Raw genomic sequence first — 18,724 nt, forward strand, 5'->3', positions numbered from 1 at the left:
CCCCCTCCCTCCCCCCCCTCCCTCCCCCCCCCCTCCCTCCCCCCCCTCCCCCCCCTCTCCCCCCTCCTCCCCCCCCCTCTCTCCCCCCCCCTCTCTCCCCCCCTCTCTCCCCCCCTCTCTCCTCCCCCCCCCTCTCTCCCCCCCCCCTCTCCCCCCCCCTCTCTCCCCCCCCCTCCCTCCCCCCCCCTCTCCCCCCCCCTCTCCCCCCCCTCTCTCCCCCCCTCTCCCCCCCCCTCTCTCCCCCCCCCTCTCTCCCCCCCCCCTCTCCTCCCCCCCCTCTCTCCCCCCCCCTCTCTCCCCCCCCCTCTCTCCCCCCCCCTCTCTCCCCCCCCTCTCTCCCCCCCCCTCTCTCCCCCCCTCTCTCCCCCCCCTCTCTCCTCTCTCTCCTCTCTCTTCCCTCCCTCTCTCTCCCCCTCTCTCCCTCTTGTCGCCCTCTCTCTCAGCTCCCCTCTCTCCCTCCCCCCTCTCTCCTACTGTACAGCCTCTCTCTCTCTCTAACTGTACAGCCTCCCTCTCCTCTAACTGTACAGCCTCCCTCTCTCCCCTTCCAGCTCCTCCCTCTCTCTCTAACTGTACAGCCTCCCTCTCTCTCTAACTGTACAGTCTCCCTCTCTCTCTAACTGTACAGCCTCCCTCTCTCTAACTGTACAGCCTCCCTCTCTCTCTAACTGTACAGCCTCCTCTCTCTCTAACTGTACAGCCTCCCTCTCTCTCTAACTGTACAGCTCCCTCTCTCTAACTGTACAGCCTCCTCTCTCTCTAACTGTACAGCCTCCCTCTCCTCTAACTGTACAGCCTCCCTCTCTCTAACTGTACAGCCTCCCTCTCCCTCTAACTGTACAGTCTCCCTCTCCTCTAACTGTACAGTCCTCCCTCTCTCTCTAACTGTACAGCCTCCCTCTCCCTCTAACTGTACAGCCTCCCTCTCCCTCTAACTGTACAGTCCTCCCTCTCCCTCTAACTGTACAGCCTCCCTCTCTCTCTAACTGTACAGCCTCTCTCTCTCTCTAACTGTACAGTCTCCCTCTCTCTCTAACTGTACAGCCTCCCTCTCCCTCTAACTGTACAGCCCCTCCTTAATGTACATCTCCCTCTAACTGTACAGTTCTCCCTCTCTCCTCTAACTGTACAGTCTCCCTCTCTCTCTAACTGTACAGTCTCCCTCTCTCTCTAACTGTACAGTCCGCCTCCCTCTCTCCTCTAACTGTACAGTCTCCCTCTCTCTCTAACTGTACAGTCTCCCTCTCTCTCTAACTGTACAGCCTCCCTCTCTCTCTAACTGTACAGCCTCCCTCTCTCTCTAACTGTACAGTCTCCCTCTCTCTCTAACTGTACAGCCTCTCTCTCTCTCTAACTGTACAGCCTCCCTCTCTCTCTAACTGTACAGCCTCCTCTCTCTAACTGTACAGCCTCCCTCTCTCTCTAACTGTACAGCCTCCCTCTCTCTCTAACTGTACAGCCTCCCTCTCTCTCTAACTGTACAGCCTCCCTCTCTCTCTAACTGTACAGCCTCCCTCTCTCTCTAACTGTACAGCCCTCCCTCTCTCTCTAACTGTCAGCCTCCCTCTCTCTCTAACTGTACAGCCTCCTCTCTCTCTAACTGTACAGCCTCCCTCTCTCTCTAACTGTACAGCCTCCCTCTCTCTCTAACTGTACAGCCTCCCTCTCTCTCTAACTGTACAGCCTCCCTCTCTCTCTAACTGTACAGCCTCCCTCTCTCTCTAACTGTACAGCCTCCCTCTCTCTCTAACTGTACAGCCTCCCTCTCTCTCTCCACCCCATCCTCCCCACAGTCTGGGTATCAGATGCACGCTAACAGGTTGATGGATGTGGGGCAGGGAGCGTCTGTCTCATTAATAATCCCATCAACTGTAGTTCCTAATGAGTCATCCCAGGAGGGAAATCAGGAGGAGAAACTGGAGCAGGAAACAGGGAACAAAGAAATAACCTGAGAGAAATAGGGAGAGAGAGAGAGAAAGGGGAGGGACAGAGAGAGGGGGGAAGAGATGGGGGCGGGGGGGGGGCAGAGGGAGGGGAAGAGGGTGTAAAAGGGAATGAAATATCACGTTTTACATCTTCAGAACACCCCAGAGCAGCGGCAGGCGATGACTTTGACGACGTGTCACTGTGGGAAACCTGGGCGTGGATTCTCCAGTCCCGCCCACGGCTGGGGTTCTCCAGTCCGGCACACGGCTGGGATTCTCCAGTCCAGCACACGGCTGGGGTTCTCCAGTCCGGCACACGGCTGGGATTCTCCAGTCCGGCACACGGCTGGGGTTCTCCAGTCCGGCACACGGCTGGGATTCTCCAGTCCGGCACACGGCTGGGGTTCTCCAGTCCGGCACACGGCTGGGATTCTCCAGTCCGGCCCACGGCTGGGATCCTCCAGTCCGGCCCACGGCTGGGATCCTCCAGTCCCACTGCAGTGAATGGAGTTATGGCTGAGCGCCAAATTCTCCGTTCCCGCTGGCAGCGGTGGCGGGACGTGAACAGCCGGAGAATCCAGCCCCCCCCCCCCCCCCCCCCCCCCATATTTTCCGGTCTGTCCGAATGACTGTTATCTCTGATACCGGGCAGCATTCCAAAGAATTCACCTCTGCTCCCTGTCTACAGCCAAGTGTGGTGTGCAGAACTGCCCACCATACTCTCGCTGAGGTCAGATTTCGAATAGAGTGACTGTTCTGGGAAGATGAAGTACTGGAAGGATTTGGGAATTTGTGTCACAAGGTTGGGAGGAGATAGACTGCTGCCTGTACAGCGGAGCTCGAGTGACCTGGCTCTCATTGGATTGATGTTACAAGGGAGTGTTGTCCACTGGAATACACCCCGGATGAAAAGCCAGTCCCTTAGCTGATTTAAACAACACCACAAAGCAGCTGCAATGCGCCCCGGCTGGATTTGGCAATGTCCCCGGTGCATCCCTCAGTGCAGAACTAAGCAGCAGATACAGCACAGCAGCCCCCCCCCCTCCCCCCAGAAAACAAGAAAGGCACTGGCCACCACATTCTGGGGTTCTGGTCTGATTTATTATTTAATTTATTATTGTCACATGTACTGGGATACAGTGAAAAGTATTGTTTCTTACGCGCGATACAGACAAAGCATACCGTTCATCGAGAAGGAAAGGAGAGAGTGCAGAATGTAGTGATACAGTCACAGCGAGGATATAGAGAAAGATCAACTTAATGCGAAGTAGGAATAAGTTGGAAGAGAAAATGTCCGGGGTGCGTGGGGTCCTTGATTATGCTGGCTGCTTTGCCGAGGCAGCGGGAAGTGTAGACAGAGTCAATGGATGGGAGGCTGGTTTGCGTGATGGATTGGACCACTTTCACCACCCTTTGTAGTTCCTTGTGGTCTTGGGCAGAGCAGGAGCCGTACCAAGCTGTGATACAACCAGAAAGAATGCTTTCTATGGTGCATCTGTAAAAGTTGGTGAGAGTTGTAGCTGACATGCCAAATTTCCTTAGTCTTCCGAGAAAGTAGAGGTGTTAGTGATCGAATCTGCAATAGTTAGAGTATGGATGGGGTGTGGATGGGAGAGTGAATGGGTGCAGAGATTAGACCTTGGCGAAGGAGGTTAAGTATTTCTGACTCAATTTCTTGCCCTTCCAGCACTCCAGCCCTCTGCGATTGTGGCATTTCCAGACAGCCAACCAACGCCCTCGGTCCCGCTCTACTTTCCCGTCGACTACACGGTCCTGGGCGCCCAGGAGTCTTTCTTCCTGAAGCAGGCGGATGAGGAGTTGACCTGGAACGCCAGCCTGAGGATCAACAGCCAAGCCTTCCTACTTTCCCAGGTCAAATCTCTGCCAGTGATCAGGGCCTCCTATGGCCCATTCTCCATGCAGCAGGTGCTGCCTGGCCTACCTGCTGTGGCCTCGCCAAGCCGATTGGAGGCTGGAGCCCACCCCAACCCCAGCTGGAGGATCCGGGCCCACGTGGTGGAAGGGAAGGTCCACGCCGGTTGGCCAAGGGCCCAGGTTTTATTCCACGTGTCGGGACGTGACTGGAACACACTCGACGATCAGGAAAACCTGCCCTGTGTGAGCCTGCACGCATTCCGAGAGAGGCAGGAGGTCAGAGGTGACTGCCGGCTAAAGGTCAGTCAGGGTTGTCCACTTTCCTGTTGGGGATGGGCTGGAAGGGAGAGTAAATGGCAGAGTCTGGCGGGAGAGTAACTCTCCCTCAGAGAACTGGGATCAAATCCAGCCTCAGAGATGGGGATACTTGTACCTGTCCTGGGAGTGTTTGATGGGGACAGTGTAGAGGGAGCTTTACTCTGTATCTAACCCCGTGCTGTACCTATCCTGGGAGTGTTTGATGGGGACAGTGTAGAGGGAGCTTTACTCTGTATTTAACCCCGTGCTGTACCTGTCCTGGGACTGTTTGATGGGGACAGTGTAGAGGGAGCTTTACTCTGTATCTAACCCCGTGCTGTACCTATCCTGGGAGTGTTTGATGGGGGACAGTGTAGACAGAGCTTTACTCTGTATCTAACCCCGTGCTGTCCCTATCCTGGGAGTGTTTGATGGGGGACAGTGTAGAGGGAGCTTTACTCTGCATCTAACCCCGTGCTGTCCCTGTCCTGGGAGTGTTTGATGGGGACAGTGTAGAGGGAGCTTTACTCTGTATCTAACCCTGTGCTGTACCTGTCCTGGGAGTGTTTGATGGGGGACAGTGTAGAGGGAGCTTTACTCTGCATCTAACCCCGTGCTGTCCCTGTCCTGGGAGTGTTTGATGGGGACAGTGTAGAGGGAGCTTTACTCTGCATCTAACCCCGTGCTGTACCTGTCCTGGGAGTGTTTGATGGGGGACAATGTAGAGGGACCTTTACACCGAGTATTGTTGATGTGTTTCTTTCTTGATCTTTCTGTAGGGTCCGCTGGGAATCTGCGTTGCCAGTCTCGAGCTGCCTGTTGGGTGGTTTCCGCCCTCGGCTCGATCTGGTAGACGACGCAGGGGGGAAGTGCCCGGGACCACTCGAGAGGGCAGCGTGGAGCTGTACTTCAGAACGCTTCAGCCCGGGGACTGTGGAAGAGTGCGGTTTGATGAATCGGGCGGGGTTAGCCGGGAGGAACTGGAATCTGTGGGCCGGTTGGTGCTCCTGGCACTGCCAGCCGAGCAGGAGGTCAGGCTGGATGCCAACGTGCTGCTCCGACTGCCCGCCAGGAGCCTGCGGCCGGGGGAGACGGTGGGCGTCGCCTTGGCGATCATGACAAACATCTCGGCGGACGAGGTGGTGATCAGGTAAGGGGTTGACTGGTCAAGGTGGGCAGCAAGTTATCGGTGAGGTTGGGGGTGGTGTCGGTTGTATTTGGCTGGGGGCGAGTGGGACACTTAAGGATGGCATGGTGGGGGTTAATATGGTGTTGGGAATGGCTGATCTTGCTCGATGTTTATGTTGCAAAGTTGGTGTTTGGAGAATTCTAAAACAATTGTGAAAATGTTCAGGGAAAAAAGCATTGCATGGTCCCTTTCAAAGGTAGTGTTAGCTCTGTGCTTAGAAAGTTTTAAAGAAAGATGTCGGTGCATATGGAGCCAGTACACAGAGTGAAACATTGTGTCAAAGGCCAAACAGTAGTGTTGCCAGGATAACAGGTTGGTTTTTGAATTTTAGCCGATCAGTTTAAATTAGGCACTTCAATACCAAGCACCTGTTAGATTTGAAATTGATGTTTTGGTAACCTGAGAACCAATCATATTGTGGGAAATATTGATATGTCATCAGGGGTATAAGAGATGGGGGCAGTGGCACAAACTGGGAGAGCACCTGTCACCGCTCACAGCTCCGAGAGAGAGAGAACTGCTGGCTCTCATAGCTGAATTTATGTCCTAAAAGAAAGCCTCATCTCGATAGTGAAGATAGCAAAGAAGAAAGAAAGCAGAATGTTCTGGAAGACGCCAAACCTGGTTGTAATTTGGAGAGTGACTAAAAATTCTACTTGTGAATAAATGGGACTTGTATTTATCTAAACAGCATTCCATTAGAATCTTGTTTTATTTGGTTTGTTAATAGTTTAGTTAACCTGTTCACTGTTAGTTAGATAAAGTGTTATTTGTTGAATTTTTTGTTAAGGTGTCAGGGGGTTATTTTGATTTAACCACTAGAAGTTGCTGACGAGCAGGTCACACTACTTCTCACACACTTTTAACAGATTATGAGGTGAGGTACTCCTCTTTGGGTGTTTCGGTGTTAGTTCTCGGGGGGGGCTGGGGGGGGGGGGAGGGAATCCATCTCTGCTCTATAACTCCTCCCTATGACCCCCCCTCCCCCCCACCAGTAAAACTTGTTTGCCCTTCCTCCCTTTGCCTTGGTCAGGGCCAAGCTGAAGAAGGGTGTGAGGATTGTGTCCATTCACCCCAGCGTTCCAGAGGTGTGGAATGTCGAGTTACAGCATTCGCATGGATCCAAGCACCGTATTGCCACGGTTACCTGCACCAGGAGCCACACCCTGAAGGGCTGGAGGTAAGGGGGCAGGGGGGGAAGAGTTTGAATCAGAGAGAGGGAACTTGGCACTCTCTGACCTGGGAACTGTCTGGTGGGCTAGGGCCACTGTTCAGGGTAAATGCCACTATGTAGCACAGTGGTTAGCACTGCTGTCTCACAGTAAGAAGTTTAACAACACCAGGTTAAAGTCCAACAGGTTTATTTGGTAGCAAATACCATAAGCTTTCGGAGTGCTGCCCCTTCGTCAGGTGGAGTGGGAGATGTGCTCACAAACAGGGCACAGAGACACACAATCAATTTACAGAATAATGATTGGAATGCTAATCAATGCTAATATAGCTAACCAAGTCTTAAAGATACAAACAATGTGAGTGGAGAGAGCATTAAGCACAGGTTAAAGAGATGTGTATTGTCTCCAGACAGGACAGCTAGTGTCTCACAGCACCAGGGACCCGGGTTCGAATCCCGGCTTGGGTCACTGTCTGTGTGGAGTTTACACATTCTCTCCATGTCTTCATGGGTTTCCTCCGGGTGCTCCGGTTTCCTCCCACACTCCGAAAGACGTGCTGGTTAGAGGTGCATTGACCGTGTTAAATTCTCCCTCAGTGTACCCGAACAGGCGCCGGAATGTGGCAACTAGGGGATTTTCACAGTAACTTCATTGCAGTGTTAATGTAAGCCTACTTGTGACGCTGATAAATAAACTTTAAACTTTACTGGACTGCACTGTAAGCAGCCATGGCAGACTTCATTTGCCTACACCATTCCTCATCCCTCTTCAGAGGATTTGCAGTGTAACTGGTTCATTAAAATAGCTATGCTAATATATCAGTGACATTAGTAATCACGTGAGTCACACTCGGAAGAGAGGTTGGAACACTGGACTCGGGAGAGTGTGACGTCCGTGTACCTATAAGAAAGGTTTTGTTTTAAACACACTTTGTGCAGCTCACAGGTTCAGTGATGTCATTGTTGCCGGGCTGACTATGGTGAGTCTCTTATTCCTACTTCAATAGCTTAAGTCGGGGTACTTTATGTTTTCTCTGGGATTAGTTTTACGATTCTGCCTTGTTCAGAGAAAAGGTCATGCGTTTTCAGTCAGGTTTTATTTCCTTTCCAGTGAGTTTAAGGTTTCAGTTTTGAGAGTTCTGAAAACGGCAGTTTATAGTTTTTAGTTTTAGCAGGGGCATCGAGAAAGAAAGAAGCTGAATTCTCTCTCTCTCTCTCTCTGTCTCCCTGTTCGATTTGGAAATTCCGCTGGTTATCTCAAAGCAACGTTTTGCCTTCCGGAAGGAAAGTGCAGGCTCCGAAAAGACTCCGTTCCAGTCGAGTGAGATTTTAACCTAAGCGGTATTGAGCCTGTGAAAAGGGTTTTGTCAATGAAAGGTTTTCATTTGTTGGAACAGCTTTAGTATTCAGTTAAGGGTTAATATATTATTGTGGTTGTTTTCTTTCTGTTTCTTTTTGTTTGTCATTGCTAATTTTCTTTCTATACATGTTAACTATATTCTTAAACAATCCTTGTTTGATAAAAGCTGCCGAGTTGTTGAATTATACCTGAAGTGAAACATATCATGTTTATCCTAGCCAAAATCAAGATGCAAAACTTATGGTTCGGGCGGTCTCTGTACAGTGTTTGTGGAGTTTCTAACCTGACCCCTAACAAGAGACAAACCTACTTTGTCACCAGCTTATTGTGGTAGTGTGGCTCCTTTAAGAGGCAATCCTTCGCATCATGACCATGTGACCAGGCCAGAACCAATGGAGCAACGAGCGCGCAAGAATCAGCCAATTGGGAGTGAGAGTGCACATCCCCGAGTCAGGAAGTGGGCAGAGTGAGTTGGGAAGTTGTTGGGAGCAGACCTGTGCCTTTGTGTTGCAAACTCTTTCGTTGTAAATAGTTTCTTCTTGTTGGATAAATCTTGTTGCTTTATACTTGCCGTACCGAGTCGCCTCGAGTTACTACACTGGCGACAAGGACAAACCGGGTCAGCCGTTGAAAGCCCGCAGTGCAGAGTTAGAGGTGGGACAAGAGGGACCACTCGAAGTTCAAAGGATGAAAGGTACAGACTGGGTTTTAAAAATGCTGCTATACAGGAAAATACAGCCATTCGATCCTGGGGGCTGTACATTGAGAGACTACATTAGTTTTTGCCTTCATCGGATGCGAGTATAAAAGTTGGCAAATTATGTTACCGCTGCTTTGTCCTGGATGGTGTCGAGCTTCTCAGGCAAGTGGTTACACAAGTCCTGACTTGTGCCTTGTAGATGGTGGACAGGCTTTGGGGATTCAAGAATCAGAGAATCCCAACGGTGCAGAGAGAGGCCATTCGTCCCATTGAGTCTGCACCAACCCCACCTAGACCCTATTCCCATAACCCAATGCATTCACCCTAGCTAGTCCCCCTGACAAACAGGAGCAATTTAGCATGGCCAATCCCCCGAACTCGCACATCTTTGTGGGAGGAAACCGGAGCACCCGGAGGAAACCCATGCAGACACGAGGAGAACGTGCAGACTCCACACAGACAGTGACCCAAGCTGGGAATCGAACCCGGGTCCCTGGCGCTGTGAGGCAGCAGTGCTAACCATTGTGCCACCGTGCCGCTCCAAAGGGGGTGAGTTACCCCACAGAATTCCTAACCTCTGACCTGCTCTGGTAGCCACTGTGTTTATGTGGCTGGGTCCAGTTGAGTTTCAGGTCAATGGTAACGCCCCAGGATGTTGATAGTGGCGGATTCAGTGACGGTAATGCATTGAATGTTATTACAACTTTCTAGAAAAATTCATGGTATGGGATGTGGGTGTCGCTGGCTCGGCCAGCACTTATTACCCATCTCTAATTGACTTTGAGAAGCGCAATCAAGGAAGAAGACAAGAGAGTATTTATGAGCTCATCAAATCAAGACGGGAGATGAAATTACAGGTTTTCGGAGCAGTAAATGGTCTCAGACTATTGATCAGTTGCAGTGCAAGTTGAAAGGTTTTAACATCAACTTTACAATTGATACAGGAGCTGACTAGCTGATCATCTGGACTGGCTTCAGCCAATGCCCCTTCATCCATCAAATGGAATCTCTACAGTGCATGAGGAGGCCATTCCCACCCAGCCCCTATCCCCATAACCCCATGCATTTACCCTAGCTGGTCCCCCTGACACTAAGGGACAATTTAGCATGGCCAATCCACCTAACCCGCACAACCTTGGACACTAAACGGCAGTTTAGCATGGCCAAACCACCTACACATCTTTGGATTGTGGGAGGAAACTGGAGCACCCGGAGGAAACCCACGCAGCCACGGGGAGAATGTGTAAACTCCACACAGACAGTGACCCATGCCGGGAATCGAACCTGGGTCCGTGGCACTGTGAGGCAGCAGCGCTAGCCACCATGCAACCCCACAGATATCCAATTGCAAAGTCCAGATGGCTCTAACCTTCCAATAACAAGCAAACTATGTGTGTGCTATGTGGAGCCGCACACACTGTGGATCCTCTCTGTTCACAATCAACACACCTTCTTATTGAGTGGCAATGTCGGCTTGCTGCTGCAAACTCTCGAATACACACATGATGACAACTCCACGCCTTTCGTGGAATGAGCTTCGAGGTTTAGGCAGTGGATTTCCAGTCTGCAACAACCCAGCGGGACATCAGTCGCCAGACAATCTTTTAAATTTGATTTCAGTGCCAAGAGTTGCGGCAGGGCAGCACAGTGGTTAGCACTGCTGCCTCTCAGCGCCAGGGACCCAGATTCAATTCTGGCCTCGGGTCACTGTCTGTGTGGAGTTTGCACATTCTCCCCGTGCATGGGTTTTCTCCGGGTGCTCTGGTTTCCTCCCAGTCTAAAGATGTGCGGGTTAGGTGGATTGGCCATGCTAAATTGCCCCTTAGTATCTAAAGATGTGCAGGTTAGGTGGACTGGCCATGCTAAATTGCCCCTTAGTGTCGGGGGACTAGCTAGGGTAAATGCATGGGGTTATGGGTATAGGGCCTGTGTGGGATTGTTGTTGGTGCAGACTCGATGGGCCGAATGGCCTCCTGCACTGTAGGATTCTATGATTTCTATGAATTGTATGAATCCATCCCGCCCTGGGTTGAGCTGGATGCGGAAATGTAGAGGCTGCCTGGCCACCCATAAACCAGACAGGATTACAGAAAATTGGCCCCTTAATGGGGTAAATTGCCCACTTGATTGTTGGTGGGTTTGCTCCTGACTCTCTCACGCGCCCACAGACCGGAATATTGCTCAAGCACATGATGGCATTGGGATACACGTCCCATTCTTCTGATAGATTTAATAAGCTTCTGGATTGGGCGTGTTCTCACGCGAGCAATGTAACATCTGGCCATTAGTTTCATGTTGTTAAGAAGCCGATGGAATATTTGGGGGAGGGGTAGTATAATGGGTTAATAGAATCGATATGTAAATTAGTGATGTAGACCATGATGTATCAGTGACATCAGTAGGCATGTGCTGGACACTCCGAGGATGGGGCACTGGTTACGAACAATGTATAATTTTAAGTTGGATTTGTCTTTGAAGAAAGGGTTTCAGTTTCACTGAGGTTTTGTTTCTGAACCTTGGCAGTCTGGACAGATCTGTGGTTAATAGTGTTTCAGATCTTTTGGACTTGCTTGTGTATGTCGACATTTATAATGATGTCTCGCAACCCCTGAAGTTGAAGAGATGGGTTAAAAGGGCTTGAAAGTTTAGCGAACCTGGGGAAAAAAATTCAGTAGAAAAGCCTTACTGTTGTGGGGTGACTGTGATCCAGTAACACAGAGATAGAAATGACAGGAGTTAAGGTGGGGGGTGGGCTTTAGTGTGTCAGTGTGAGAAGACAGGGATTTTAAACCCTTTTAAACCCTTTGACAAGGTACCTCATGGTACGAAAGGTGAAGTCACATGGGATCAGAGGTGAGCTGATAAGATGGATACAGAACTGGCTTGGCCATAGAATAGTTTACCCCAGTCCAACGCCGGCATCTCCACATCTTGGCCATAGAAGGCAGAGGGTAGCAGTAGAGGGGTGCTTTTCTGAATGGAAGGCTGTGACTAGCGATGTTCCACAGGGATCAGTGCTGGGACCTTTGTTGTTCATAGTATATATAAATAATGTGATGGAAAGTCTGGCTGGTCTGATTAGTAAGTTTGCAGATGACACAAAAATTGTTGGAGTTGCGGATAGTGAAGGGGATTGTCAGAGGATACAGCAAGATATAGACTATTTGGAGACTTGGGCGGAGAGATCACAGATGGAGTTTAATCCAGACAAATGCATTTTGGAAGGTCCAATGCATGTCGGAATTAAACAGTAAATGGTAGAACCCTTCGGAGTATTGACAGGAAGAGAGATCTGAGCGTACATGTCCACTGATCACTGAAAGTGGCAGCGCAGGTGGATAAGGTAGTCAAGAAGGCGTACAGCATGCTTGCCTTCATCGGTCAGGGCATTGGGTATAAAAATTGGCAGGTTATGCTGCAGCTGTACAGAACCTAAGTTAGGAATATAGTGTTCAATTCTGGTTGCCACACTACCAGAAGGGTGTGGATGCTTTGGAGAGGATACAGAGAAGGTTTTCCAGGATGTTGTCTGGTCTGCAGGGTATTAGCTACAAGGAGAGGTTGGAAAAACTCGGTTTGTTCTCACTGGAACGATGGAGGTTGAGGGGAGACCTGATAGAAGTCTACAAGATTATGAGTGGTATGGACAGAGTGGAGAGTCAGAAACTTTTTCCGAGAGTAGAAAAGTCAAGTACTAGGGGATATAGGTTTAAGAAGCGTGGGGAAAAGCTTAGAGGAGATGTGCAAGGTAAGTCTTTTACACAGAGGGTGGTGAATGTCTGGAACAGGCTGCCCAGGAGGTGGTGGGAGCAGGTACAATAGCGACATTTAAGGGGCAACTAGACGAATACATGAATAGGATGAGAATGGAAGGAGATGGACTCCGTAAGTGCGTACGGTTTTAGTTTAGGCAGGCATGATGATCAGCGCAGGCTTGGAGGGCCGAAGGGCCTGTTCCTGTGCTGTACTTTGTTCTTTCAGAAGAGAAAGTATAAGGTTGATGGGACAGTGGGTAACTGTTCCTCTGCTCTGGAGTCACACGTAAGCTAGACTGGGTAAGGGCAGCAGGTTTCCTTCCCTAAAGGACATTAGTGAACTGGTTTTTCTGACAATCGACAATGGTTTCATCAGTAGATTCTTAAATCCAGAATTTTTTTCATTGAATTCAAATTCTACCATCTGCCGTGGGGGATTCGAACCCGGGTTCCCTGGACCCTGAGTCTCTGGATAACTAATACAGTGACAATACCACTACGCCACTGCCTCCCCTTTGAGATACGCCATAAAACCTACCTCTTTGACCAAGCTTTCAGTCATCTGGCCTTGGACTTCCTAATGGGAATGGGATTTCCTTATCTATATCAACAATTTGGGTGAGAATGTACAAAGCATGACCAGTAAGTTTGCAGAATGATTCTAAAATAGGTGGTATTGTAGACAGTGAGGAAGATTATCAAAAATTGCAGCAGGATCTTGATCAGCTGGGAAAGTGGGCTGAGAAATGGCGAATGGAGCTCAATACAGATAAGTGTGAGGTGTTGCATTTTGGAAAGTCAAATCAAGGTAGGACTTTGATGGTGAATGGTCGGACCTTAGGGAGTATCGTGAAACAGAGGGACCTTGGAGTTCAGGTGCATGGTTCTCTAAAGGTGGAGTCACAGATAGAAAGGGCAGTGAAGAAGGGTTTTGGCATGCTGGCCTTTATCAGTCAGGGCACTGACTATAGAAGTTGGGAAGTTATGTTGCAATTGTACAGGACATTGGTCTGGCCGCACCTGGAGTAATGTGTTCAGTTTTGGTCACCTTGCTATTGGAAAGATGTTGTTACACTGGAGAAGAAATTTACAAGGATGTTGCCAGGACTCAAGGGATTGAGTTATAGGGAGAGATTGGACAGGCTAGGATTTTTTCTTTGGAGCGTAGGAGACTGAGGGGTGATCTTATAGAGATTTATAAGATCATGAGAGGCATGGATAAGCACTCCGTCTTTTTCCCAGGGGTGGGGAATCGAGAACGAGAGGGCATAGGTTTGAGTTAAGAGGGGAAAGAATTAATGGGAAGCTGAGGAGCAAAATTTTATTTACAGAGGGTGGTACGTGTGTGGAATGAGCTGCCGGAGGGAGTGGTTGAGGCAGGAACATTGACAACATTTAAAAGGCATTTGGACAGATACATGGATAGGAAAGATTTACAGGGATATGGGCCAAATGCTGGCAAATGGGGTTAGCTTTGATGGGCGTTTTGGTCAGCATGGACCAGTTTGGGCCGAAGGGCCTGTCTCCATGCTGTAGATTCTATGTGGCTCGGTGTCATAATTTGACCATAATGCTCCTGTGAACTTCCTTGAGATGTTTTAGGACTTTAATATAAGTATTAAAAATCTTAGCTGTTGTTGTATCTGTCTCTCTGCAATCATGTCCCTCAGTCTAGCCCCTCTTTCTCACTCTGTTTTCCAGCAGCAGCCCCGGATTGGATTCCCGGGATATTGCGTGGCTGGAGCTGGAGATGGAGGAGTTTATTGGCGAGGCGGTGACACGGCGCATTGCCTGGCAGGTGGAGTACGGGGACAGGAGGGCCGTTCTGGACCGCGACAGGACCATCACCGAGCTCATGGTTACCCAGCGAGACGTCCAGGGGCTGGTCCCGCTCGCCACGGTAACGGGGGAGGCCGGAAATGGGACGCCTTTCTTCGAGGTTACAAACCCTCCCTGTGTCCTGAGCCGGGTGACCCCAGGGAGAGAGCTGAACCTGGAGACATTCTCTCGGGATCCAGTCACCTTGCTGTCACCGGCTGGCAATCTGTGAGAAGCGCAGATACTCGATCTGCGCTTGGTCCAGTCAACGCACACCGAGGAATCGGGCAGCATTCCGCCCGTGACACTTCCTTTCTGTCAGTGCAACTCTTTCACCCCCTTTCGCACTGTTGCCTCTCAGGGACCCGGGTTCAATCCCACCTTGGGTCACTGTCTGTGCGGAGTTTGCACATTCTCCCCGTGTCTGCGCTGGTTTCCTCCGGGTGCTCCGGTTTCATCCCACAGCCCAAAGATGTGCAGGTTAGCTGGATTGGCCATGCTAAATTGCCCCTTAATGTCAAGGGGACGAGCTAGGGGAAATGCATAGGGTTATGGGGATAGGGCCTGGTCGACGGAGACTTGATGGGCCGAATGGTGACCTCCCGCACTGTAGGATTCTATGGTTCTATGATTTTCACTCCCTCACTTCCTCTTTCTTCCCCTCTCTCTTCTCTTCCTCCCCTCCCCCACTTCTCTTCCTCACCCCGCCCCCCCCGCCCCCCACCCTGTGCCAAACCACCATTTACTCCACTCCCCTCACCCATCTTACTTTGAATCGGACTTTCATTCTGGAATTGAAGCCAGGTCCTGGTGCTGAGGCAGCAGTGCTAACTACTGCACCACCCCAATATAGACTGGATTACTCAAATTGGCAAGGATAGCCCGCAGGGACAGTTCACGGAATGCATTGTTTTTTGGAGCAAGTATGTAACCAATTTGCCACTTGAATGTTATTGTTGAATCTGCTTGTAGCATTTGGACCACATCAACGCACTGCACTTCATTATCCCCCTCTGGCGATACCTTAAACCAGTCTTCCTTTTGGTCCTCGACCAATCTGCACCTGGAAACAATTTCTCCTCCATTTGCTTGATCGGAACCCCTCGAAGCAGAGCTGCACCAACTACCCTCATCTCTCCACACGGACTGAAGTTGCTCAAATCAAAACATAGACCATAGGAATAGGAGGAGGCCCTTCAGCTCCTCGAGCCTGCTCCCCCACTCAATAGGTGGATTGGATATGCCCTTAGTGTCCCAAGATGAGATGGGATTGACATTGGGCGACATGGCACAGTGATTCGCACTGCTGCCTCACAGCGCCAGGGATCCGGGTTCCATTCCCAGCTTGGGGCACTGTCTGTGTGGAGTTTGCACGTTCTCCCTGTGTCTGCGTGGGTTTCCTCCGGGTGCTCCGGTTTCCTCCCACAGTCCAAAGATGTGCGGGTTTGATGCATTGGCCATGCTAAATTCTCCCTCAATGTACCCAAACAGGCGCCAAAGTGTGGCAACTAGGGGATTTTCACAGTAACTTCATTGCAGTGTTAATGCAAACCTACTTGTGACTCGTAAATAAACAAAACAAAACCTACAAATGTGTGGGATTACAGGGATAGGGTGCAGGAAGAGAGCCTGGGAAACTTAGTCTTAGAGAGTCAGTGCAGGCTCGATGGGCCAAATGGCCTCTTCTACACTGTAGGCATTCTATGATCCTGTGACAAGGATCACATGCACACGGACTCTGCCCCACAACTCTCTGTGGCAACGAGTTCCAAAGACTCACAGCCCTCAGATAGAAGAAATTCCTCCTCTTCTCAGCCCCTTTATTCTGAGACTCTGCCCTCTGGTCCTGGACTGTCACATTAGAGACACAGCCTCTCAGCATTGACCCTGTCAATCTGTGTTCCTGTGTGAATCCTGTATGTTCCAGTGGGGCCTGTAAATTCCCTGCTTCCTCGGATTTGGGGTGACACCAATGATGCGCTAGGGAATCTCTCTCTCTCGGACTTTCCCAGGTAATGGTTTATCCGGCAATTACCCAGAAGGGCATTCTTCCCCTGGGCAGTCGTGCTGGGCTGGGAACCATCTGACAGAAGCAGGTTTTATACCAGTGGTTACTCTGAAAAAGTTAGAAGAATTAAAAGCGCTTCTAACTTCGGAGCAAGTATTTTAACAACCCATGCCAACCCCCACAAGGGACATAGACCTCCCCCACACCCTCCCCCACTCCAACCCTTCCCCCACCTCCTCCCCCGACAATATCTACCACGAAAGTACACTAATCCCATTTTCCTGCACTTGTCCCATATCCTTGAAGTCAAGTGCTCATCCAAATATTATTGAAAGGTTGCGAGGTATCCGACCTCCACTGCCTTCCCAGGCAGCGCATTCCAGATTCCCACCACCCTCTGAGTGAAAAGGCTTTTTCTCAAATCCCCTCCGAATAGCCTACCCCTCACCCGAAAACTCTGCCCCATCGTGATCGACCCCCCAGCCAAGGGGAACAGCTGCTCCCTACTCGCCCTGTCCATAATCCCTCATCATCTTACACACTCAATCATGTTTCCCCTCAGACTTCTCTGCTCTCAAGAAAACAATCCCAGCCTATCCAGTCTCTCCTTATAGCTCAAATGCTCCATTCCAGGCAGCATCCTGGTGAATCTCTTCCTATATTGTACCTTAATTGATAAGGAGGCAGGTGTAGGAGAGATGAGGCGGAGGAGGTTACAGGCCCTCCTCCAGCCTCTATAACCCTCCGAGATCTCTGATTCTTCCAATTCTGGCCCCTCGTAGGTCACTGGTTTTAATCAGTCCATCACTGGCCACCATCTTCTGAGTGGCCCCGAGCTCACCCTATCTGTCTTATCTGTTCTGACCAAGATCCTTCAGTGCCACGCCCACGGCCTTTCAATTTCTATGTGCACTGCCACACAAAATAATTCAAAAGGGGTAGTGCGCTTAAATAAATCTAGCTTCACATTTCAATATTGGGCAGCACGGCGGCACAGTGGTCACACTGCTGCCTCACAGCACCAGGGACCCGGGTTCGATTCCCGGGGGCACGGCAGCACCGTGGTTAGCACTGCTGCCTCACAGCACCAGGGACCCGGGTTTGATTCCCGGGGGCACGGCGGCACCGTGGTTAGCACTGCTGCCTCACAGCACCAGGGACCCGGGTTCGATTCCCGGGGGCACGGTGGCACAGTGGTTACACTGCTGCCTCACAGCGCCAGGGACCCGGGTTTGATTCCCGGGGGCACGGTGGCACAGTGGTTAGCACTGCTGCCTCACAGCACCAGGGACCCGGGTTCGATTCCCGGGGGCACGGTGGCACAGTGGTTAGCACTGCTACCCCACAGCACCAGGGACCCGGGTTTGATTCCCGGGGGCACGGTGGCACAGTGGATAGCACTGCTGCCTCACAGCTCCAGGGACCCGGGTTCGATTCCCGGGGGCACGGTGGCACAGTGGATAGCACTGCTGCCTCACAGCTCCAGGGACTCGGGTTCGATTCCCGGGGGCACGGCGGCACAGTGGATAGCACTGCTGCCTCACAGCTCCAGGGACTCGGGTTCGATTCCCGGGGGCACGGTGGCACAGTGGTTACACTGCTGCCTCACAGCGCCAGGGACCCGGGTTCGATTCCCGGGGGCACGGTGGCACAGTGGTTACACTGCTGCCTCACAGCGCCAGGGACCCGGGTTCGATTCCCGGGGGCACGGCTACACAGTGGTTACACTGCTGCCTCATGGCACCAGGGACCCGGGTTTGATTCCCGGCTTGGGTCACTATCTGGAGTTTCTCCCCGTGTCTGCATGGGTTTCCTCCGGGCGCTCCAGTTTCCTCCCACACTCCAAAGCTGTGCAGGTTAGGTAGCCATGCTAAATTGACCCTAGTTTTGGGGGGGGGATTAGCACGGTAAGCATGTGGGGTTCGGGGGATAGGGCCTGGGTGGATTGTGGTCGGTGCCACCTCGATGGGCTGAGTGGCCTCCTTCTGCACTGTAGGGATTCTGTGATTGATTCAAACCCTGATATTGTGGCTTAACCTTCCTCCCGCTCTTGACTCTGTAACAGGAAGAGGAGGTCCTGAACACGGCCGTCCTGACTGGGCGTTTGGTCACGGTGCCCATTAAAGCAGTAACGGTGGACGGCAGCGGTCTGGTGACAGATGTGACAGAGTTCGTGGAATGTACATCGGAGGACAGAAATATTGTTAAGGTGAGCCCCGCTGTTAATGTTCAGGCGCTGCTTGGAGATTCAGTATGCACACAACTCATGTTCTTACCCAGCCCAGTGATTCACTCTGGGGCGGCACGGTGGCACAGTGGTTGGCACTGCTGCCTCACAGCGCCAGGGACCTGGGTTCGATTCCTGTCTTGAGTCACTGTCTGTGTGGAGTTTGCACATTCTCCTCGTGTCTGCGTGGGTTTCCTCCGGGTGCTCCGGTTTCCTCCCACAGTCCGAAAGACGTGCAGGTTAGATGCATTGACCCGAACAGGTGCCGGAGTGTGGCGACTGGGGGAATTTCACAGTAACTTCATTGCAGTGTTAATGTAAGCCTAACTTGTGACTAATAAATAAACATTAACTCTGCATACAGCTCATATTCTTACCCAGTCCCAATTACGCACCACC

At 51.2% G+C, this 18,724-nt stretch overlaps 1 protein-coding gene across 2 annotated transcripts in view; it reads left to right on the top strand.

Moving 5' to 3' along the window:
- The first annotated feature begins 3,711 nt into the window (after positions 1–3,711).
- LOC144505317 (transmembrane protein 132C-like) overlaps positions 3,712–18,724 on the top strand; it is a 40,012-nt gene continuing 24,999 nt past the window's right edge. The window contains exons 1-5 of one of the 2 annotated variants that reach the window (XM_078231432.1): positions 3,712–4,100; positions 4,877–5,247; positions 6,320–6,466; positions 13,974–14,172; positions 18,164–18,307. In XM_078231432.1, coding sequence (XP_078087558.1) covers positions 3,843–4,100; positions 4,877–5,247; positions 6,320–6,466; positions 13,974–14,172; positions 18,164–18,307 — 1,119 coding nt within the window. In that variant the 5' untranslated portion in view covers positions 3,712–3,842. The remainder of the gene's footprint in view (positions 4,101–4,876; positions 5,248–6,319; positions 6,467–13,973; positions 14,173–18,163; positions 18,308–18,724) is intronic. The other variant, XM_078231433.1, reaches the window with a different exon arrangement.

The sequence above is a fragment of the Mustelus asterias genome, chromosome 16, assembly GCF_964213995.1.
Source record: "Mustelus asterias chromosome 16, sMusAst1.hap1.1, whole genome shotgun sequence".
NCBI classification, from domain to species: domain Eukaryota; kingdom Metazoa; phylum Chordata; class Chondrichthyes; order Carcharhiniformes; family Triakidae; genus Mustelus; species Mustelus asterias.